General features: G+C 38.6%; 1 protein-coding gene across 2 annotated transcripts in view; it reads right to left on the bottom strand.

The window, feature by feature from the left end:
* The window catches only part of UROC1 (urocanate hydratase 1), a 50,010-nt gene extending 28,260 nt beyond the window's left edge, over positions 1-21,750 (bottom strand). Inside the window, exons 1-8 of one of the 2 annotated variants that reach the window (XM_087708957.1) lie at positions 21,545-21,750; positions 16,604-16,734; positions 12,154-12,247; positions 10,303-10,362; positions 6,668-6,796; positions 5,116-5,177; positions 3,644-3,710; positions 865-1,008 (exon numbers count right to left, since the gene is read on the bottom strand). In XM_087708957.1, the coding sequence (XP_087565083.1) occupies positions 865-1,008; positions 3,644-3,710; positions 5,116-5,177; positions 6,668-6,796; positions 10,303-10,362; positions 12,154-12,247; positions 16,604-16,734; positions 21,545-21,670 (813 nt within the window). In that variant the 5' untranslated portion in view covers positions 21,671-21,750. The remainder of the gene's footprint in view (positions 1-864; positions 1,009-3,643; positions 3,711-5,115; positions 5,178-6,667; positions 6,797-10,302; positions 10,363-12,153; positions 12,248-16,603; positions 16,735-21,544) is intronic. The other variant, XM_087708958.1, reaches the window with a different exon arrangement.
* Positions 21,751-24,709: the final 2,959 nt, after the last annotated feature.

Below are 24,709 nucleotides of genomic sequence, written 5' to 3'. Positions count from 1 at the left end.
GATTTAAATAGACAGAAGAATTTTCTCACGAAACAAGATTGGAATGGCAGGACTGTATGCAGCTTGTATAAGACCATGGGGGAATTAAATTCATGAAATATAACATTCTATAGATAAACATCTGGAAGAAGACTATGCTAAACTTTGTGGACTTAATATGCAGCATGTAGAGTTTCTAAATCTGCGCTTCCAACTTTTGGAGAACTACGGTGATATGGAAAATTCTCTTTGTTGTCATCTAGTGGGTGTCTGGAGATTTGCAACACAGATAGTCATTGAGGCCACTTGGAAGTTTACCTGTACAGGTAGTCCTTGACTTACAATGGTTCATTGAGTGACCATTCAAAGTTACAACGGCACTGAAAAAAGTGACTTTTGACCATTTTTCCACACTTACAAGCATTCCTATATTCCTGTAGTCAGGTCATCAAAAAGTTGGATGCTTGGCAACTGACTCATATTCATGACAGTTGCAGCATCCCAGGGTCATGTGATCACTTCTGCGATCTTCTTACAAGCAAAGCCAATGGGGAAGCCAGATTCACTCAACAACCACGTTACTAACTGCAGTGGTTCGCTTAACAATTGTGGCACAAAAAGTTCATAAAGGGGGACAAAATTCACCGAACAAATGTTTCACTTCACGACAAAAATTTGGGGCTCCATTGTGGTTGTAAGTCGAGGACTACCTGTACTCTGAGGATCACCTGAATCAAACGAGTATGGAACCTTTTGGGTCTGCTGAAGGGACCGTGATGACATATGATGCCAGTTTTTAAACCCAGAAAGAATGGAATGGATATAAAGTGAAGAGCAGGACAATTTGAATGAAAGCAGAAGGGTACAACTAAATACAGAGGTTACCTCAGCAATAACTCCCACACATCCAGCAATGACTGCAGCTTTTGCTTGGGCACCACTCATCCCTCCAAGGCCTGATGTGACAAAGACTTTGCCAGACAGATTCTCCACCCCCAAGTATCGACGGCCTGCATTGAGCACTGTTAGCTATAATTGAGAAATATAGGATCTGTAGCACATTTATAGTCTCAGATAGATGTTTACACGTGTGAAAGGAACCAGAAATAGCAATCCATTTCAAACAGAATATTAATCATGTGGAATCACATGTGGCTAGCATGCATGCATATGTAAAGGTGTTTAACATATTAGTGCATCTACATTTAGTGTGCACAAACACCACAAACAATGCTTCAAGTAGCCACTTAACTTCACATTCTCTCTATTTCTCTCTATGAGCCAAGGTGGCGCAATGGTTAGAGTGCTGTACTGCAGCCACTTCAGCTGACTGTTATCTGCAGTTCGGCTGTTCAAATCTCACTGGCTCAGGGTTGACTCAGCCTTCCATCCTTCCGAGGTGGATAAAATGAGGACCCAGACTGTGGGGGCGATATGCTGACTCTGTAAACCGCTTAGAGAGAGCTGAAAGCCCTATGAAGCGGTATATAAGTCTAACTGCTATTGCTATTGCTATTGCTATTTGCATTCCAAACAGCTGTGAAGGCATCCACTGCCAAACTCAGAAGTGCCAGGTATCTTTTTGTGTGTGACGCAAATAGACCTGGAAAATTTTCATTGGAGAAACCGCTTCATGATTTTTCAAGCACTGCTTGGGGAATAATCAGGATACAAATGGCTCAGATAAAGAAAATGGATTTCAAAGATCTTACTGGCAAAAAATCTCCATAAGTGCACCAAAACTCCAGTGCCTACAGAAATTAATTTTCTAAATACCGGCATCTCTCTATATCAGTGTTTAACATAGATAGGCTACAACCTAGGATGCTTTGCCAGGTGAAGTTCCGGTTGTCAGGCCTGGAAGCCATCTTTTACATTGGGCCTTCAGGCCTGCCACATTTTTCTTCTGTTGGAAAATGGGAGAGGGATTATATGGAGTATGGGAGATATACTGATATAAATAAACATCTAATGTCTAAATAACATTCCTTTGTCATAGAGTCAAGGACATCTTACCCTGCAGCTGTGATGGTGTGATTGGGAGGCATCTCCAGTTGGGACGGTGCCTGATTGGGCCATGTGATGGACACGTGGGTGCTGGGCAGGGATTTGAAGTTTCACTTGGGTGGGGAAAACTGGAAGCTTTCAGGTTCGGGTTTTCCCAGATGTGCCAATATGACATCTCTAATAAAATGGAACTTTGAGGAAACTCAAGCCTCGGATGTTTGTTTTTGTTTTTTTTGTTGTTGGGGGTGTTACTTGGAACCCTGACACCAGTTTTTGAAATTGGCATTTCCAGTTAATATAATCCCCTTTAGCAATTAATAGAAAACTCTGTCTAAAACTCTTTCAATCAGAAAAGATATGATAAACTTGAATAAATAAACTGAACTTGGAGAAAGCAATGTTTCATAACAGTATTTTCCCAGTTTCTAGATAAGGTAATTTTTTCCTCTTCTGAATTAGTAGTGGAGTCACAGTTGACTTTTATCTGTAGTTCATTTGGGAGCCTGATTTGACATACACATCCTAAAGAGTAATTTTGCTATATCTAGACATTGGTTTTTTTTCACTGCTAGCGACTGATATCTTATTCTACATACCAAAATAATAACAGCAATAAGATCAACATTTTAATCACTATAATAGTAGCTGGGTGATGCTATGGAAACTCAGTAAAATCACCAATGTGAAAAAGATACAAAAATATATAATATCTGTACTAGAGACATGATAGAGAATTGAAAATCTCTTTAATGGAACAGGAAAGGAGACATTACTAAATACATTATTCATTTCAGGATATCCTTTGAATAGATGAAGAGGCATTTATTGAATCTGAAATTATCCACTGAATCCGAAGGTTCTCATCAGAATGAAAAAAAAGTGCATTGTAACATTATAAAGCAAACTCCAGCACTTGTATATATGCATATCACAGTACTATATATGTTTTGTCATTTGTCTCTCTTCATCTGTATGAGGATGCCAATGGGTTTACATTAATCTTTATGATTTAATTCAAGGGATTCAATTTAATTCAAGATATTTTAGTGAATAGCTCTAATCAGCCTGAGCCAGCATGCTATGTCAATAGGAACTATAAGAATGTTACCCCCCAAATATCTAAAAAACACCAGCTTGTGTTCCTTTATCTAATTTATTTAGGGGTACAATAGTTTTTCTTCTATGGCACAGTGTTTGGGGAATTACTGCTTTATGTTTATTACAATAAAATCTCTCAAGCATTATAAAATGGATGCTTAAGTCCTGTGTTCAATAAAGCAGTAAAGCCAGTCTAAATAAATAAAGAAATAAATATACATAAACATACACCTATATAGTGTATCTTTGAGTCAGTGTTGATGCCTGATGACTGTCTAGACAAAAATGTGCAGGTTTTTTTTTTTGGGGGGGGGGGTGAAACTTCAGAAATGGTTCATCATTACTTCTTTATTAGGGCTGAGAGTGTATGACTGGCCTAAGGTTACCCAGCTGGTTTTGTGCTCAAGGTGAGACTAGAACTCACAGTCTCCTTGTACCTAACCCGGCACATTAATCATTACATGAAACTGGCTGTCTAGTGTAAATATATTGTGACAAAAAACAACGGCAGCAGTGAATTGTTTCAAAAAGTATTCTTCTACATTGGCCCAGTTCTTACCACAGTTCCATGGACTATCCCTTGTGGTCCAATGTAGCAATAGCTTCCAGCTGTCATCTGTCCATACCTGTAAAAAAAAAGATGCTATTTTCTCAAACACGTATGAATGATATTATGAGAGCAAACAACAGCAATGGTAAAAACAAATATGCAGCTATATATGTATATATAAGAGCCGCGGTGGCACAATGAGTAGAATGCAGTATTGCAGGCCATTTCTGCTGACTGCAGGCTGCTTGCAATTTGGCAGTTCGAATCTCACCAGGTTCAAGGTTGACTCAGCCTTCCATCCTTCCGAGGTGGGTAAAATGAGCATATTGTTGGGGCCAATATGCTGACTCTGTAAACCATTTAGAGAGGGCTGTAAAAGCACTATGAAGCGGTATATAAGTCTAAGTGCTATTGCTATTGTGGTTCATCAACCTAATGATATAGAGCAGGGGTGTCAAACTCATGTTGTCACGGTGGCATCACATGATGTATTGGGACTTTTTTCCCTTTGCTAAACTGGCGTGGGTGTGGCCAGTGCATGATGCATCCAGCCCGTGGGCCGCGAGTTTGACAGCCCTGATATAGATTGTCCAGTTGATCATCTATACTTTTTCATGAAACTGGAGTGTGATATCAAATGATATACTGTATGACAAATTAAGCCTTGTGCCCACTAATCTTCAATATTTATATTAATGGCTTGAGTTAAAGAGATAGAGAAAATGTAAATAATGCTAAATTGGGTGGAATAATTAAAAGGGCAAAAGAAAATTCAAACCTATCTTTACAAGTTAGAGAAAAAAGCTGAATATAATGAAATTTGAGTGAGAATCAAAGTTACAGGATGGAGAATACTTGGCTTGAAGATGTTAAAAGGTTGATCACAAACTGAGTATGATGTCTGTTGAAAAGGAAATGAAATTTGAGGCCGTGTTATTAGAAGCGTAAAATCATCTTAATTATTACTTGAACTGAAATCTGCATGAGTCACAGCAATTCTGCAGACTGTAATCAATTTTAAGATGGATTCACAGAAACTGGTATAGAGCAGTGAGAATTATCAATGGACTAGAAAGCTAAGTCCTACGAGGAAAGGTTTAAAGAAATGGAAATGTTTGGAGGAGAAAAAGGAAGATGGGGAAAATTTCACAGAACTCTTCAAACACCTAAAAAAAATACGTCATCAGACATGAAAGTCAAATTTTATAATGTACCCTTCCATAGTGCAAGAAACAGAGCAATGAATTTAAGTATAGGAAAGCAGATGCCAACTGGATATTAAAAGATAAAGTTTAATGATAAGATATATCCAATCAGTCAGAGAGACTATCAGTTCACCTTCACTAGAGCTATTCAAATGAAGCCTAGACAGATTTCTACTGAAAATGCTCTAATTTGCATATCAGTATTGTGTTTCTCCAACTTTGTGATTTTATAGAAGAGACCAGAAAAAGAAACTTGGGAATGGATACCGTACTTACATTGTAACTCCTTTTGCAAACATAGATTCATATTCCTCTCTAGAGGAATAATTGGGGATTACCTAAGTAAAGAAAAAAGCTAAATTAGTAGGAATGAAGAATTAAAGAAATAGTCTCTAAACCAGATTTTGTTTAAACATATTCCATTATATCCCATTCTTATAGTGCGTGGTGGCTCATATGGTCATTCTTATGGGACATATTGAATTAATTTCATTTAATAAAGTTCTTAAAGCAGATTTTTTTTTCCAGATTTACAGAATAACACAGTTGGAAGGGACCTTGGAGGTCTTCGAGCTCAACCCCCATTCAAGCAGGAAACCTTGAACATTTCAGACAAATGATTGTCCAATCTCCTTTTTTAAAAAACCTCCAGTGTTGGACCACCCACAACTTCAAAGCATGCTCAATCTTAATAAATTTTCACAATGACCAGGAGGATTGTTCAATGGAACAAATAATCCTTACTAATTGCAAATTGAGATGGTTGGATGATCTGGCTCTCCATGGAACAAGAAGAGAGAGCTATAGAATGCCCAATGTAAGCTGGAAAATTAAAGTAAAGGAAGGAAAAGGAAATTAAATGGTTTTATACTTTGTAGTGAGGGGAGAATCTTTTTTCAGCCAATAGTTATACTGACTGACATGCTGTTGGCCAACCTCTAAAATGGGGGAAAAATCAGGACAAAGAAAAGAGAGACCAGAACAAAAGTAAAGTTACGTTATTGTATGTAATAGATTGGATTCTGTCAATTAAATATAGTTAGCAGACACATATCCTATGTATAATAATCTTGTCATTTATATAGTTTGGTAGCATTTTGTGAGAAGATTCTGGGAAGAGCACATAGAGCCTTAAAATTACAGATGTTGTAGCCTTGTCACATTATATTTTTAAGGTCACTATAGCTGACTGACAGCTGAATAGGAACTTTCCATTAGAAAATGATTCTCATTTGATAAATACTGTGTACTTCAGCATAGGAATGCAGGTTTCTTTTGGTAACTGAATCTACTTGCTTTGGATATCCTATCCTTGAAAATCATGAGATATAGATTCATGAGAAAATCATGAATCTCCATCTTGGATGGTGGCTTCACCTTGAAAATAAGGAGACATAGTTGTGGCATAGCGGTGGCATAGCAGTAATTATGCTTATTGACAGGAAGGTTGCAGTTCGAGATCCAAGTACCACATGACAGGGTAAGCTCCTGTACTTGCCCCAGCTTGCCCTTGAATGCAAATGCAAATAGATAAATAGGTACCAGTTTGTTGGGAAGGTAACAGCATTCCATGCACTTCGGGATATAGTTATGCTGGCCACATGTCTACGGAAGCTTCTTCAGACAATATTGACTCCCTCAACTAGGAAATGGAGATGAGCACCTTTAACTTTTATACAAGCTACTAATGAAAGGCCCAATCTCTCCATAAGAGATGTGGCTTCATGCTTAGTATAAATAATTACAGTGGACCTACTGAAAGGTCAAAACTAGAGGTGTCACAATGATAAAGAAATAGCGAAGAGGAGATATTGTTGCTTTTATTTACCATGCCATTAGTGATAACTAATCGAGGTGCATTGCAATGGCTTGGGAAGACTCCTAAGGGATGTCCACTGTACATAACTAATGTCTGTTCTTCAGTCATCTCAGATAAATAGTGCATCACCAGCCAGAACTAGAGAAAGGAAAGAAGTAGTAGATTAGCTTCTTGTCTTAAAAGGGTCGTTGTTCTACAGATTTTTAATAGCTAGACCAGACAGAATGGCGGGAGACCACTTGATGAGAATTCCTGACGAGAAAAGCGGTGAGGCTGATTAAAAATGCATTATCAGGTGGGAATAGACAATGAGCTCCTAATCTAATATTTTCACACAGAAATGGTTCCTCTCCTATTGTTTTTATTGATAATGGGAATTAAAAAGTAAAGTTTTTCCTACTACCAGGGAAAGAGAGCTAAACTGATGGGTGGGGTGAAAATATGGACTGGTTAACAGCCTTTTCTATGATGGCACAGTAGAAATTAGAATTGGAATTATAGAAATGTGCAGGTAGCTCTGTTTGTAGTACAACTCATTATTTGAAAGTATAAAATCAATCAGAACTGTTCATTCAACACATTAAAACTATTTAGGCAATATATAATCCCAACACAATTTCAGATTTTTGGATTTCCTGTCCAATCCTATTTTTACTGGCCCATTGACTTCAATGAACCCTAGACAAAAGACAATCCAGGTAAAAAATAGTGACTTGGGATGCCAGGAGGAGAAGACAGGGCAGAAGAGGCAAGGAGAGGATAAGGATTCTATTTCCCGGTGCTATGAACAATAATTTAGCTCCCCTCTCACTGCATTTTTTTTCTTTTATCAATGGGTTTTGGAATGAGGATTTCCTAGTACAAAGGTTTACATTAGCAGAGGCTTGGATTTCTGCCAGGAGCTTTAAAGAAACATGGTTGGTTGGTAGGCTTGATTGATTGGTTCTTTGTATACTTTTCCTGCAAAAGAACAAAATCTCTTTGCCCTCTTCTCAAAGTCTCCTTGCCCTCTCCTCAATTACTTTTTGGAAGGGAGCTGTCATTAGGACTAATGGCAATTTTGATCCTAATTCTGGTCCCATCTCCCACTCTGGTATTAGCCATTTTCCAAATCATCACAGGTATTTTTTGATAGCATAAGTCTTAGCTGTCAAAGCCTTGATGGAAATCTGATTGCCTCTGGAGATCATTGGTTGGTTGTCATGTAGACTTCCTTGTGTATTTGGTTGGCCACTGTAGAAATAGACTACTGGCCAGGGATCTAATCCAGCAGGGCATTACTTATATTCTTATGTAGTATTCATTAAATGTGTCATCCAGCCAAATGTTTTCCAAATGTATTGGATTTCCCTGTTGAGATATTTAGGCATTCAGTAGAAAAACGTACTGAACCATTTTGGGCCAATTGCTATCACTGTGATCTAACTTACTTCAGTAGGTTAGGATTAAGAGAGGGAGTAAAGGTTCATCTCAGCTACTGGAGAAAGACCAAGATGCCAATAAAATAAATAAATAATGAGAAAATGTGGGTCAGGCATCTGTAAAAAAAAAAAAAAAGGATATTCCAGGGCAAAGATGGCAAACTACAAATGAGTTTTTGTAACTCATTAAACAGGGGAGAAAAAAGGCAGCATTGATAACAAGCAAGGAACAACACTTTGAGGTGCAGTTTTGCTACAATCGCACATCTTTAAAAACAGTCTCTTTTTCACCATATCAAGCAGGCAGAACAAGCTGGCTTTATTGCAACGAAATAAAATCATTCACCCAATAGCTATTCTTAAGTAACCAGAATGACAAAGAAGTATTGTTTGTTCTGCTGTGAAACTCTTTTGAGGTATCACACTCCTATCAGAACAGGAGCAAAAGTACAGACAGAAGGCGTCCATAGATTGTGTTGTCTCGGTTCCACAGTGCAATTCAAGATGTATGCCCTAAAGTACACCAAGGCACACTAGATACAAAGTCATGCTCATCATATATTTTTAGGAAGCATAGTTGCTATTTTGAGAACAAAAACTCAGAAGGCTCCACTCTGCCTGGGAATCCGGGAATCCTAATTCTAAAACAAAAAACAACAATCAGCAGAACTGGCAGGGCTGCACAGGGCCTTCCTGCACGTCCATCTTATCTCCTTATTGAGAAAATGTGAAAGCAATGCATGAAATAAATGGTGAACTAAATGGCTTGGTATATGTAGTCCCATAGGTCCTCCTGCACATGTCTGTTCAAGCTGGGGTAGTTCTGGGAGCAATCTCCTTTGAACTTTGCTTTATGGGAGCACAAAACTGTGGAGTTCTTGGTGATTTCTGAGTTTGGTTGCTTTCTTGCAGACGTTTCATTATCCCACTAGGTAACATTATCAATTGCCTAGTTAGGTAGTGAAATGTCTAGAAAAACAACAACCAAGCTTAGAGAGCACCAAGGACTCTAGTCTAGAGTTCAGTCCAGAGATATAAATAATCTCTTCTATTGGAGCTTAGGTTTGTGCTGGCTCTCAAGGACATCACACAAGCCAAACTACTCCCATGAAAAGTACTACAAATTGTGCCTTCCATTCATCTGTTTAGTTCTTGTCTCATAAGGGGGACTATAACCCCTTCCTCCTAAGCTACTTGTTTTGAAAGGACCCGGAAGCATTCAAAGTATAGTTGTACTTTGCAACTATACACCAGTGCAAAATCTTAAAAAATGAAGAATCCACATAACAAGGACCTCCATGGAGATAAAACTCCCTTTTCTTCAGATCTTTGTCTTGGAAGGACAATAACAATCTAAGGCCCCGTAAACAAGGCCTTGAAAGAATCACTGAGGGGGCGGGGGGAATGACTGTTAGTATGCGGGCTTATCTACTTATCCCAGCCTTTTCTTTTGTCTTCTTAAAACAAAATAATATAATCAGGGAAGGCTGATGGTTGGATTATATAATAGAAAACAGAGAGCCAGATTTTATTGATTTATTAAATTTATATGCTGCCCATCTCACTATTCAAAGTGACTCTGGGCAGCATATAAATTTAATAAACAAACAAACAAGATTGGTGTGGTAGTTAAGACATCAGGCTGAAACCTGGGAAAATATGAGTTCATTTTTGTTTTAAGTGAAAACCCAGCTAATGACCTTGGGCCAGTCATTCTCTCTCAGCCCTTGAAAGAAGGCAATGGCAAATAACTTCTGAAATCTTGCCAAGGAAACTGCAGGGACCTTTCTAGGCTGTGCTGATTGGAAGGTACCAACAACAACACACACCCCCATCTATATTTATATTTATATTAAATGGTGACTGAGTTTGTGTCTGACTTGTGAATGAGCAAACCTCACACTTATTACCACTGGAGATATTATCTCATTGGGTAATGAAATATCTACAAGCAAACAATCAAGCACTAAGAGAGCACCAAGAATTCCACAGTTCAACCCTGAGCAACAAATATTCTCTTCTATTGGAACAAAAAGAATGATAAGATGGTATCAATGGGAACAAGCAGATTCATTCTCACTTTTTCTCCTCCTGCATAAAATAAGTAAAAGTTAGAAAAGATCTTATTTTATGGTCAGCTGCTCTTCAAACTTTGCTTAAACAGAATGAGAATCATTTTTAATCATTTATCACTGAAAATATATCTACAGTACAGTATCATACCTGCGCCCAGTTGCTGAACACCTGTCCATTTCCTCCATATGTTACAAGTTCCTGGGGAAACTGCAAAAGGTACATTTTAAATCCATGCAAGATTTCAAAACAATTCCTATACAATGATGTTAAGTTCTCTTATGTCTGCCTCCAGAACAGGATCTTCATCTTGAGGACAGCTGTTTAGTATCCTTAATATCTTACCATAAAAATGAAATAAAAATGATTGCCCACACGATATACAATTTCTTTTTATGAATGATTTTTCTTCCTTTTTAATTGCTATGAATGAATGCAATCCAAGGAAAAATAATTCTATTGGGCAACATGAATGAAAAGAGGGAAATGAGATGGGGCCATTTAGAGACCCAGTAATTAATTAAGAAGGGTGACTAGGGAATATCTGCTTAGAAAAAGACTTGTTTTGAATATATGATTAATCTATATATCTATTCATATTCATATATGCAGAAGAATGAATAAAAATCAAAAACAGTATTTAATTGATTGTATAATGAAAGACTGAATCAAAGAATCAAAGACAGAGAGGCAAGGAGGATCAGAAGTTATGAATATGGGACAGATGATTTGGTAATGCCATGAACAAGACTGGTGGAAAAGGACATGGAAGAAAAATAAAGAAATGAAAAACAATTGCAGGAAAAGAAAGTACAGTTTTGTATGAGATAAAGTAAGAATTTAATTTCCAAACAAAATGAATTGAAAGTGAACTTAAGGAAAGTCGATGTGGATGTTAATTAAAACAGAGTAAAAACAATTATGTTACTAGGAGCTAAAGAAATATGTATGAAAAGGAATATCTAGTGGAATGACTGCATGAAAGAGGTTAATAATGTGGAAAATGCATATAAATGATGCAAACAAGATAAAAGGTATTTTATAATATGTAGGCACAAAAAGTTAAAGAAAATCCAGTTGCCTTTTGAAAAGCATCTTTGGGATAAAAACAATTATAATAATACAAAACTTAGAATATTAAGAAACAGAATAACCCCCTGGTATACAATTTCTTTCTCCACTTTGATAATAACGCTTGCCTGAAAGAAAATAGGATGGTAATTATATATGTATGAACAATGAGAGCTGGATATTGTGGTTTGTAAACAATGGTCTATAACCAGTGGTGGGATCCTGCCGGTTTAACAACTGGTCCGGTGATCATGTGCGTATGTTTTAACAAAACTTACCTTCCATGTTACTTCTGGGGAGTAACACAGCTGAGGCATGGCAATCTGCTCCAAGGTGGCGCAGTGGTTAAATGCAGCACTGCAGGCTACTGCTAGATCAGCAGTTCAGCGGTTCAAATCTCACCGGCTCAGGGTTGACTCAGCCTTCCATCCTTCCGAGGTGGGTAAAATGAGGACCCAGATTGTTGGGGGCAATATGCTGACTCTCTGTAAACCGCTTAGAGAGGGCTGAAAGCCCTATGAAGCGGTATATAAGTCTACTGCTATTGCTATTGCTCTGCTACGTGAATCAACTGAGACGATATAGTTAAGTAAAGTGCAGGGGACGGTGGGCGGGCCAACCCTGTTCATCTGAGCAAACTGTTTCGCTACCCAGCTGATAATTGGGTCTACCAGTTCACCCAAACCGATCTGAACTGGCTGAATCCCACCTCCATACTATAACTTTACCGAGTTTTTCCAACCTAGCTAATTGTAGGTTTATTCAATAAATTATTGTTAAAACAACCATCACTAAATGTAATATATGTTCCTAAACCCTGTCTCTAAGTTAAAAGGAAAACTGAAATTTACCTCCTAAAAGGCAATACATTCTCATGAACATGCAGGGGGATTTCTTTCCTAGACCATGTTTTCATCAAATATTCATTACCTGTGCTACTGCAGGATCAAGGTTATTCATAATCATGTGCATTATTGCAGCAGCTTGCTTGGTTTTGCAAGGATATTCCTGAATGGGATAAGATCTGAAATTAAAGCAGATAAAGGCAGAGATGAATTAATTATTCTCTAACTGTTTTTACAATGCTTGATCTGATGGATAAATTAAAGGAAAAAGCCAATATAGAAAGCAATCAATGGAAAGATAAAGTCAATTAGGATGCAGGGCACTCTATTATGAATAAGACTATCTGAATTCAATCTAAATTAAACCCCCCCCCCCAAAAAGAGATTGATGTATTAAGGGCTTCTTTCTACATAGTGCCCTTTTAATATGTCAGATAGCTCTTATTTAAAGATTTGTAGGCAAGTGTTCTATTCATATTCCTGAGTGAATCCAACCATGTTTTCCAAATTAATTCTGAACAGGGCACAGCCCTGAGTATGACATACATACATACATACATACATACATACGCATGGGTTTCAAAAAATTTTAAAACTTCTTCTGTAGGTGTGGCCTGCTTTGTGGGAGTGACTTGCCGGCCATGTGACTGGGTGGGAGTGGCTTGCCAGCCATGTGACCGGGTGGGCATGGCCAACTTGTAAAATGTGGTAAAACTCACTTAACAATGCTGTTGCTTAGCAACCAAAATGTTGGCTCAGAAACTCTGGCATTTGAAGCACGCGAGTCTTAAAGCTGTCAAGTTACAAGACTCTTGCACCCCTAACCCTTTAGGAAAAAAAACCCAAGGGGTGTTCAATCTTGACAGCTTTAAGACTTGTGGACTTCAACTCCCAGAATTCCTCCTCCAGTCATGTTGGCCCAGGAACTCTGGCATTGAAGTGTGAAAGTCTTAAAGCTGTCAAGTTACAATACCCTTGCACCCCTAACCCTTTAGAAAAAAAAACCCAGGGGAGTTCAAACTTGACAGGTATAAGACCTGTGGACTTCAACTCCCAGAATTCCTCCTCTCGCTCTTCATCTTGATGATGTGTGAACGGGCAGGGGGAGGGAGCTGGAACCGGTTCTAAACGGCACTGTAGATTTGTGGAACCTCTTCTACAGAAGAGGTTAGAACTGGCAGGAACCCATCCCTGATATGCACATACAGAGATAAGAAATAATTATCAACATTAGAATAGAAATAGACAGTGCCATTCACAAACAATGTGGTTAGCAAAAACATCCACCTGCAAAAGAAATGAATATCACAGTGAGGTTTTTTCACTTTATACTTTAGGGAAAGATTGAAGGCAAACGAGGTCCAGGCAGAAGAAGAATATCATGGCTTCAAAACCTAAGGGACTAGTTTGGACAAAACTCAGCAGCACTTTTTCATGTGGCTGTTGACTAAAATAGGATCGCCAACATGATCGCCAACGTCCAATGATGGATATTGCTAAAGAAAAAAAAGGGTTTTTTCCCCCCAGTTTCTCTTGTTCTATGTCTATTTTGGAAGCATTCCGTGCTAAATGAAGAAAATATATTTATTCTGACTTCGTTACTTGATATTATTTATTTAGAATCTGAATTCAGAAAACCTGTATCAGCTCAGCTGCATGCTTATAAAAGATGAGCTTTGTGCCTTTGGGCATTCATTTTTTAAACTATTACGCATATTTGGAATATGGGCAGAATTTGAGCTGTTCATTTGAGAATCCAAATATAAAATCCAGTTGGAACAAACAGATCCTGAGCAATTGTTAACAAAAAATGCTTCAAAATGGAACACTACATTTGAGGAATGTAATTGCCTTTTATCAGATTTTCAAAACTACAGAACAATTACAAAAGCAAATTTTTTCAGCCTAGAGTCAATGCAGGATCTGTGTCAATTCACACAGTCAATTCAAAGTAAGTTCAAAATAATTTGAACTTACAGCTGCCAAAAAAAATATTAAATGAAGTAAACGAAAATTAAATTAAATTAAATGAAGTTAATGAGGACAAATGAATTTTGCATCTAATGATCAAAGATATTTGAGATCAATGCCACAGCATTTGGCTGCAGCACTTTTTCCTCTTCTTCTCTTCTCTTCTCTCCTCTCCTCTCCTCTTTGCAATCCTGTGAAGTGTGTGGGCTGAGAAAGAGAGATTGGCCCAAGGTTCCACAGCTAAGAGACGATTTGTAACTCAACAGCTTAATCAAAACCTCACACAATGCCAATCTACAGTCTGAGGCCATTTCTAGATCTGTACCCTGGGTTTGTTCAATAGGTTTAGGAATGCACTATGGATGATGACTACTAGATGGCAGACAAGAGACACATAAAACTAATTCTTTGCTACTATCTGTTGGCTGTCTACATTTTTCAGCCCAGATAATAGCAATAGCACTTAGATTTATACACCACTTCATAGTGCTTTACAACCCTCTCTAAACCATTTACAGAGTCAGCATATTGCCTCCAACAATCTGGGTCCTCATTTTACCCACCTTGGAAGGACGGAAGGCTGGTCAACCTTGAATAGCCCTAAACATGCTTAAACTAAGGTTAAAATGGCATGGAGTGTTTTATAGTTCACTAACAATGCATATATACATATACATATACATACATACATACATACATACATACATACATACATACATACATACATACATACAGATATAGAGATATAGAGATATAGAGATATAGAGATATAGAGATATAGAGATATAGAGATATAGAGATATAGAGATATAGAACACAAATTTGCACCAGACATCACAACATAATTATAATATTTACAAGATGATGTCATGACATACGTAGGTGCTATTATATTTACATTATAGTTACTTTTTTATGGATGGTGTTTTGAAAAAGGCTTGACATTAGAAAAGCTTATGGGCTGTCAGAGAAATACAGCTCTGGAATTTGTTCTTGTATAGGCTTCATTGGAATCTAATAAGGCACTTGGGAATCTCTGGCTTGGTATTTTGATGGTCAGGAACAAGCCAAGTCTTGATACTTTGTTTTCTGCATATCTTATTTCTTGTAAAATACAGTTGTTATATGCTGTACTTCCCATAAGAAGTTGGCCACAGAGAAGAAGTACATTAATTTACTGTACATGCTGATGAGTAACAGTCCCCAATGATTTCAAAAACAAGTGCTATGAAGATGCTAGAAGTAAACATTCACTAGAGACAAAGGTCTACTGTTCTCCATCCTGTTAGAAAGCTGTTAATATTGGCTCAAAACCAAGTCAAAAGTTGAATTCACACTTTCAGGATTGTTGTTTTCTTAACCATGATTTGTTTTCTAATCCACAATTAACAGGCTTGGTGTATTATCCTAAGTCATAGTTTATGCCGCCAGAAACAAAGTAATTACATTACACTTTCTTATAATGCTTAAATCCAGTTGAAAGTGCCCAGATGTTCAGCAGCTGCATACATTGACCAATAAATCAACTTGTTTATTTATCAGCCTTGTTTTACCTTATCTTACTGGTTAATCATAAAGTGACCTTCTGCTAGCTCAGTTTACAGGTGGGCTTTGAAGCAGCCACACTTATAAACTTTTGCTAACTTTATAAAGATATACTGGTGCTAGGTTTTATTGTTTTTGACTTAGAGCAGAACACAGCCATTTTAGTTTTTTAAATAATATTTGATGGCTTAGGGCAGTGATTGCTAACTTTTTTTGGCTCCTGTGCCAAAAGCGGGGGGAGTGCAGGGGGATCATGTGCGGGCATGCCATACCCATAATGCTATGTGTGCGATCCCCCTGCTTTTGGCGCTGTTTTTTCACCCTCTCCAGGCTCCAGATGCTTTCTAGGAGCCTGGGGAGGGTGAAAACAGCCCTCCGGAAGCTTCAGGAGCTTCCTGAAGCCTCAGGAAAAGAGAAAAAGGAACCTACAGGAACCCAGAAGTTCAGGAATGGCGACTCCAGTTTGTCTGTAAGGCCGATTTTTGCCCTCCGGAGCCTTCAGGGAAGCCTCCTCAAGGCTCCAGAAGGCAAAAAATGGCCCTACGAGCAAACCGGAAGTCCATTCCCGATTTCTGGTTTGCCCATAGGGCCAGTTTTTCATGCTCCAGAGGCTTCAAGGAAGTCTCAGGAGAGTGAAAAACAGCCTCAAAAGAAAGCCGAAGTCAGCTGGCCAGAGCACGCATGCGTGCTGGAGCTGACAGGGCAATGCCTCGTGTTCCCTAACAAATGGGTCCGCGTGTCACCTGTAGCACGTGTGCCATAGGTTTGCCATCATGGACTTAGGGTGCTGTATGAATTCAAAAAATGGCAGTTAAAAAAATGATGGCTCTGCTTTATGTGAGATTGGTTAGCATCCACTACAAGCTTCAATGACATCATTTGAAGCATGATGTCATCACTTGATTTGCTTTGTGGGCATTTCCCACACATGCAGATGCCCACGATGCCCAAGCTACTGAGTAAGGAATTTCGATGCCAACCTGGAATTCCCAATCTTTTGGCAAATTTTTAATCCTTACCTCATTTCAATCTGGGGGCAGAACCTGTACATATAGATATGCCCATAGCGCCTCAATTCTTTAGCAAATTCTGGTGCCAGGATTCCATGCAAGTTAGGCGGGAAATACCGCAGAGAGTTTTTTAAAGCCAACTGCCAAAACAAGGGAGAAAAAAGCAAACATAACTAAAGTTTAAAAATGACTAAGTGGGTGGCTATCACAATTAATTAAGCACAGGCATTTTATTAGGCTGAATGGGAAACATGCCCAGTTCTTATGAAAGGATTCAAGGAGATTGATCGTGAATAAAAATGAGGGTCTATCCACTAAGGTAGTAGCACAGTTTCAATGGAATCTTTTCATTCAGCCCTTGGAATGAATACGATAATGCCCAGTGCCCATTTTCCAGAGAAGAGATAAAAGAACATTAATGTAAGCCTTTACATTAAGCACAAAGCAAAGCAGAAAGCTCTGCTGGCTCTTTGGCAGCAGAGATGGGCCATGCCAAATGTGCTATTTCGTCGCCATTCTGAGATGACAGAAGATACACAGTGCATGTAAAATTTCCTAGCAAATTAATATCGTCTTTCCCCGTACAAAGAAACTGTGAACTCCTGTACTCAATATGCAATGTGCTAGGGTTACGAAAATATCCAGGTGTTCCCCTACTGCTTCTTGGGTTATTTCCCCACTAGTGCTTTACAGCATCTTCTACACTCATTTAACCACTGACATGCCAGCATAACAGATAAGGACAGACTTAATGCCACTTTAGTAAGTGTTTGGTGATGCTGTCAGGTTGCTGTAAATCACTAGTGAGGAAATGGCTGTGGACAATGGCTGAGTGGGAGATGATGAAATGAAGCCAGGGAGAGAAAATTCAAATTTATAGTTTCTCCTGCTAGTCTACATGGGTCGACTCCTGCGGTAGGTATGTATTTTTAGTTTTCCATGTTACACAATCCCAGCAAATTATGATTTAATCAATGTGGTGAGACAAACCATAGTTTAGCAAGGTATGAACCCATCTTGAGTATAAAAAAAATACATATTTGCAATTTTCCTAAAATCTTCACACACTGGCCACACATCCGGGGAGAATCCCCCTCTTACAAAGAAAAGTGGCATGCATTCAGGAATAATTTGTGCCATGCTCTCAAAGGAAATCAAATCTCTGCTGACTTTGATGTACTCTAAAATGTGTACCAAAAAATTGAGTTAAAACAAAGAAAAATGCTGACATCTGAAATGCAAACTTTCATAATGTATTCCATTATTTTTGTTTATTTTTAAAATGTTTTACTTTAAAAAAAATCCTTTTATTCTGCTGCAGTGGTCAAACAGAGTTTGAAATTCATGGGCAGAAATTAAATCAACAGAGAACTATTAACAGAAGAAGCAGCACCTGAGAATTAAAGTCTAAGAAAGGGGGGGGGGAAATCACTACCACTTTAAGAAGGTTTACAGTAGTTTTTTTTTCAATGATGTAACTGCCTGGGACATTAGAATAAATTGCTTATCTTCAGGGAACCAAATGCAGGAGTGTCATAATACATACACAGAAACGTGATTTGTTCGCACAGTGCATTTCTCTACACGGTTGCTGCTTGTGAACATGTGAACATCTGTGCAAAAACATGCATGAGGAAGTACAGGGTAGACTACATAAGTTCCACTCTCTCTGATAAGGAAAAGGAAATGGAATGGAAAGGAAAGGAGCTTAGAATGCATTGGTCAGATTCAGTACCATTCCAAGCTTTTCCCATACCAAGGATGCACTGGGGGGATCTTTCTCTGAATTCTAAGAATGAAAGCTAAATGAACTGGACTGAGTAGCACAGGCTAGATGTACTAGGGGGTTGAAAATGCATTGAAACTATTCCATGAGACTTGCAGCACAACTAAGGTTATTGAACTATGTGATTATGCTCAGGGATTAAGTTTTTTTTTTTTAAGTCAACCCAATTGTTGGGGGAGAGAGGGATTGAGAATGTGACCGCATGCATTCCTGTTGAATTCAGGAGTTACTGTTGTATAAAGTCACTGTGATCTCTGGGAGAAGACAGAGGAGATCCAATTTCAAGTACAGGCTCACTGCATGATTTTGGTCCAGTTATTCTTTCAACCCCAACATACAGTACCTCACACAGGTGTTATTGCGAGCATCAAATAAGGGAAATTTCCTAGTAAGATACCTTTAGCTCCTGGAGAAACAAACTGGAAATAAATCTAACAAATAAAAAAATGGTATACTAAAAAGAGAGGCTGATTTCCAACATCAAATGTCAGGGCATCAAAATAAATGTATACAAAGATGCATATATGAAATACTAAGCCAATGGTCAAAGACATTTAGTTGTTTGTCAAAAGTCCACTCTCAAGAGTGGACTCTGGATGGTGTCTAGGAATAAGATCAATACAGAAGAATATTTTAATAAACTGGCCACAATTTAAAGAACATTGCTTGGATTTTTGTTTAAATTGAATAAAATAAATTCACTTAAGGGCAAGGAAACAGGATCTTTATTGTGGCAGGAAGAGCCTTCTCATTGTAAATGTGAGAAAGTAAATATATATATGTGCGCTTGTGAGACACACATAGAATGTACTGTCTGTGATTACTGCGATCTCAACCAGGTAGGCTACCCAACTTGGATTTTTCAAATGTGTTGGCACTGCAGCTGCCAGTTTCCTAAGACTTAGACCTCACACTTTAGGAGGACATCCAGCTCAGGATAGTTGACCTTACCAAAACAAAATGTTGTCACTTAAAAGGCAAAAGAACATATTTCAAAGCAGTAACAATTGTCTACATCCATAAGACTGGAACTTCACATTTTTGCCAGAAGAGTTGGTTTACAACAAAGAGCCAATAAAGAGAGATTCTCCTGAAGCCAAGCCCTAAGAATAATGTGATAATGCCACAGTAGACACAATATTATTCACAGTTTACACTGTCTTAAAAATATAAGAACAAATACAGCTACCCTTATCAGGAGGTGAGCTAGATACAAAATAGAATTTCGTTTTTATTAGGGGAGCTGTGTTAGTCTCTGATGGCAAACAATTTAGAGTCTGGTAGCACCTTTTCCAACTAACCAATGCTATTAAGGCAGCGGCTTTTTAACACAACTTTAAATGAAATCTGTTAGATGGAAAAGTTGCTACCAGACTTCTGACCTTTTGTTAAAAGTGTCAATTTTTTTTAAAAAAAGTATTTTCAGTTGCTGAACCACTGCTGGTTGTTGAAAATGGGTAAAATCGCACACTTTTTGGGAGTAAAGTTGTTCTCACTTAGCATATTTTATCATATATATTTATTTATATACTGGATCAACTCGGGAGACAGATGCCTAATATTAGGCAGAGCAATTTCCACAGATGGCAATGCTAGGAGACAGCACTAAAGTTGCAATAGACAAAGGTGTGTAACCAGGCCTATAACATTCCCCACACCATCACAAGTTGATCTCCTGCTTTCATATGAAGTACAGAACAAGGTGACCACAGAGTGATGAAGGGCGGGAGGATGAAAAAAAAGTCAAGATAATGCTTGTGGTCATATCATTGGAGTCCCATCCTTTTAATGTGCATCGGAGGAGGAGAGGAGGAAGAGGAGGAGGTTTCAAACATGCTGCCACAAATGTTCTCAAGACTTTGACAAACAAACCACTGAAGACACTCCTAGCGCAGAATGAATCTTATTGCCAATACTATTCCAATCTTGTGGGTGCTCCATCACTGATAGTTTTCAAAAATAGACTGGACAACTATTTGACTAGGATGGTATAGGTCTCCTGCCTTAAACAGGGGGTTGGAGTAGAAGACCCTCAAGGCCCCTTCCAGTCTTAGGATTCTATGCTCATGCAAACAAACATGACCTCTTCTGCTGGCATATCCAGTGAGGTACTGAAATGGATATATTTTGCACTATAGGCAAAAGCACTTATTCAGCAAAAGATTTGGGCAACCTGTTCCCTCACCTGTAAGGACTCACTTGGCTTTACCATTAGCATCTCATTCTCCCTTTTGGCTTCTGTTCATTGCTAAAAGGCTGTTTTCTATGTTTTGAGGGTGAAAAGCAGGAAGACAATCCCAAGTTGACCTTAAGGGAATGGGCAGTGAAAACAGAGGCAAGTATTAATCTGCTTAGGCTTCAGAGAAAGAAAAAGAACATGAAGGATGTTACTGTCACATATTTCAATTAACAAAGCAGTTTGGAAGCAAGAGAATTCAGGAAATAACTGGAAGAAAATTCCTGCAAATATGTTTTGATTTATTCAAGGATATTAAAATCAACTAATGAAAAGTTCCCATGGATATTTGCCTTTAGACAATCTTATAAACAAAGCTACATTGTTATTTACAGAAACCAAAGGACATGACATAAAACCCAGGAGCAAAAAAAAATTACTACAAATTCAGACTGAAAATAGACACAATATATAGCTCTGGTCCTCAGGTTATATTTGCTATCATTGTCCCTTGAATTAAGATAAGTGTTTTATTAATATTGCTACTCCCATTTCAAAAGGGCATTATCTATGCAGAAGGGCCTCACCTTTTACTGAACAGAACCATAAAGAAAGATACACTCAGAAAGTCCCAGCAACAGAACTTCTTAATGCTGAAAAATTGGAAATTCTTGAGCAAGACCATGTTGTTAAGGGTGTGATGAGCAGAGATAGGCATTGGAACTCAACATACCTGATAGAAAGACAATAAGGGCAATATAGAACTGTGCACTGTTTATATTCACAACTCGTAGCTATCAATAATATAGCTGGGCAGAGACCACCATACCTGCTTTAAGAAGCATATCTAACTCTATCAGAGTGATTAACCCAACTCAGTTCTAGGGAACATTTTAGGAATGCAGAGCTTGTAGCTCTAGCTAATGGAGAGACTTTTTGTAGGAAAATAGGGGTAATGTCCAAAGAGAAAAATTGTACAAACTCTTACTTTTTCTTCACTTTCCGTGAGATTTGGGCTTCTCACAGGAGCATGAGGGATTCCACTCTTTCGGCCTCTATTCTCTGGAAGAGGATGGAGGGGGAGCCCACCACAAATTGCTTTCAGAGTAGACATGGCTTGTAAGGGAAGGCTGGTGCCTGATGGACAGCTGTGGCAGAAAGACAAGACTTAGAAGAGAGTTGAGGTTCTATTCTAGTGACCTTTGATAAAAGCAGGTCAATGTTTGGCTTTTCCTCCAATCCTCTGGAGAAGAACGCCCTATTTTACACCCCTCACCATCCTATTGGTTTGAGCTGCTGCCTCCTCCTGAGGAATCATTGACAGGCCTACTGTTTATTCTCCAATCTGGTTCTCCACATCTGGTTGCTCTGTTGCACTGAATCACAGTTGATTTGCTCCTGTACTTTGTACACAGACATGGGAAGGTTCTTTATCCCATACAGGACCCAGAGATTTTGCAGGCTTTGAATTGGAAATTTGGCAAAACACATCCACCTGACTATATATAAGCAAATGTTCAAATATTCAGATATTTTTTATTTTTGAGCATGACATTACAGAGAGCCTCTTCTACTTTCTCGCCATGTCTTTTAATGAAATATTTATGCCTCCCTCTTTCTTTCCAGAAATCCCAAAGCGTTTTAATGATATTTGAAGTATGATCAACAATGGAATGATTAAACAATAAGTCTAAAATAACAATACAGCAATAAAATATGTATATGCTGAAACTATAAATAGAATCAATAATATTTCGTGTAATCTCAGGGTCTTGTAAGTAAAGTTTATACATGTTTTAGGCATTTGGAGGCCATCATAAAAGTCCATGCTGAGTAGGAAAGAAATATGCTGAATTCCAGCGCATCTACTTGAAAAGTTGATTTTTAAATGTTGTAATAATTAAGTAGGTCTATCCAGAAAAGTCAGTTTTCATACTAATATTGGTGAGGATATCCAAACTCTCATGGATGAGTCTCCCCTGGAGAAGACACAACTAACACATTCAAGTGACTTCAAGTGGCCAATGAAAACATACTGCAGAATTGTGGACTTATCTGGGAGCTGTCTGGGACAGTCAAACGGGATGCTTCAAAAGGATATTGAACAACCTCCTGGAGGATCTGGATGTCTAAGGTTACTAAAATAACTACGAGAATGGTCAAGGAGTCCTAGTGGAATATGAGCCAGCAGTGTTTTTTGCAGCTGCCAAAAAAGCCAATACAGTCCTAGGATAGTACCAAGATCACATGAAATTGCTAGTATTGCTTTACATTGCTTTTGTAAGACTACACTTGGAATACTGCAACCAGTTTTGATCACCGCAATATAAAAAGGTGTTGAGACTCTGGAAAGAGTGCAGATAAGAGCCACAAAGATGATTGGAGAGATTGAGGCTAAAACATAGGATGAATGGTTGCGGAACTGGGTATGTCTAGTCTAATGAAGAGAAGTACTAGGAATGACATGATAGCAAACTTCTAATATCTGAGAGGCTGTCAGAGAGAAGAGGTCAACCTATGCTCCAAAGCATCTGTGGGTAGGACAAGAAGTAAAGAATGGAAGCTTATCAAGGGGTGCTCCAACCTAGAATTAAGGAGAATTTCCAGTGAGAACAATTATTCAGTGGAATGCTTTTCTTCAGAAGTTGTAGGTGCTTCATCACTGGAGGTTTTTAAGAGGAGATTGGACAGCCTTTTATCCAGAATTGTGTAGGCCTAGGATGTCTTGCTTGGGTAGGGGGGTGGACTAAAAAACCTCCAAGGTCCCTTCCAACTCTAATATTCTGTTAAAATTGATGGCAGTCCTATTAAGTATCCTTGATTCATGGGCCAAATACCTTGAATCCTAGTTATATTAGAAAATATAACCACATGGAAATTACTACTCTCTAGTGAACTACCTAAACGCATTCGGCTCATGGTGGGTATAGTATGAAATTAAAACTGCAAAATCTGGAATTAGAAGGGCCTATGTTCTGATTCAGGTGTTACAGATTCAGGCCATGTGGGGCTTGCAAAAACTCAAAACGAAATTCAGAAGTAAACTTAAAACCAGTGAAGCTGTGGAAGAATTGGCATTTAACTTTCAAAAGATCTTGCAATGATCAGTACAGTATTGACATCTTCATTCTGTAGTAGTTGCCCTTTTGAATATATAGAATAAAATCTTTGGCCTTTACTAAATTTCAGTTATTATTTGTAACATTAAAACTGTACTACTAAATGCTTTGTAAGTAGAAAAGCAAAGTAATTTTTTTTTAAATGTAACAGATCTCAATCACTTAAAGATGATGCTAATCAAAGGGAAACCAAGGGAGACCAACTGGAAGTAAAATGCCCAACCAACTGCTGGGGGGGGGGGGGAAACCTTATCAGGAAATGAGTTATAGTTGAGTCAGAGAAACAAAACGCTTGGAATTTTTCACCTTGTCTTTTTGTAGGACATCTGAGACCACAAACCAGTATTCCCTCTATTCTGTACTGATGCCCATCTTGAACAGCACACAAAAAGAGTTGGAAATCTACCATTTTCTCTCCTTGCAACTTTCCCTTTAACCAGCACCATCCTTAAGTGGTCCAAGGGCCTGCGCACTAGTGTGTCCACCGTCCCTGTCCTACTGTCTCCATTTATTCGTACCCACTTACTGTGTTCACATTTATGTTTATACTCATACCTGTTATCTTTTACATGTTTGACAAACTAATTAAATAAAATAAAAAGTCCCTACACAGGACAGGTCCATAATTCTAGCAACGTAATAAAGACCTGACGATTGGGAGTGATGGGGCGTGTCGTCCGAGAGAGGGCGCTGCAGAGACAGGCGAGGGAATGCAGTCCCATCAGCGACAGGCAAGGAGACAGAACGACCCGGGCAGCCGCGGTGCCGTCCAGCCCCTGCGGTCGACAATCCATTCTTAACCAGACGGATAGATTCGTGGGGAGAATCCTTGCCCGACTCTCTGTAGAAACAACCGAGTTTAAACAAACCCGAACACGCGTCCATAAGCGACGGGAAGGAAGTTCTACGGGGTTGAGAAGAGAGCACCCTTTCCCGTCGCCGTTGCGTTCGGGTGGGCTCGTTCTTCCTCCTCGGCCCCCTCCCCGGATCAGACGAAAGCCTCAAAGAGTGAAGGCGGGAAATGTGTGTCGTCG

The sequence above is a fragment of the Thamnophis sirtalis genome, unplaced genomic scaffold, assembly GCF_051295495.1.
Source record: "Thamnophis sirtalis isolate CommonGarterSnake01/CBP01778 unplaced genomic scaffold, rThaSir2_p1.2 scaffold_3, whole genome shotgun sequence".
Classification (NCBI taxonomy): domain Eukaryota; kingdom Metazoa; phylum Chordata; class Lepidosauria; order Squamata; family Natricidae; genus Thamnophis; species Thamnophis sirtalis.
This window is presented reverse-complemented; position numbering and strand designations above follow the sequence as displayed.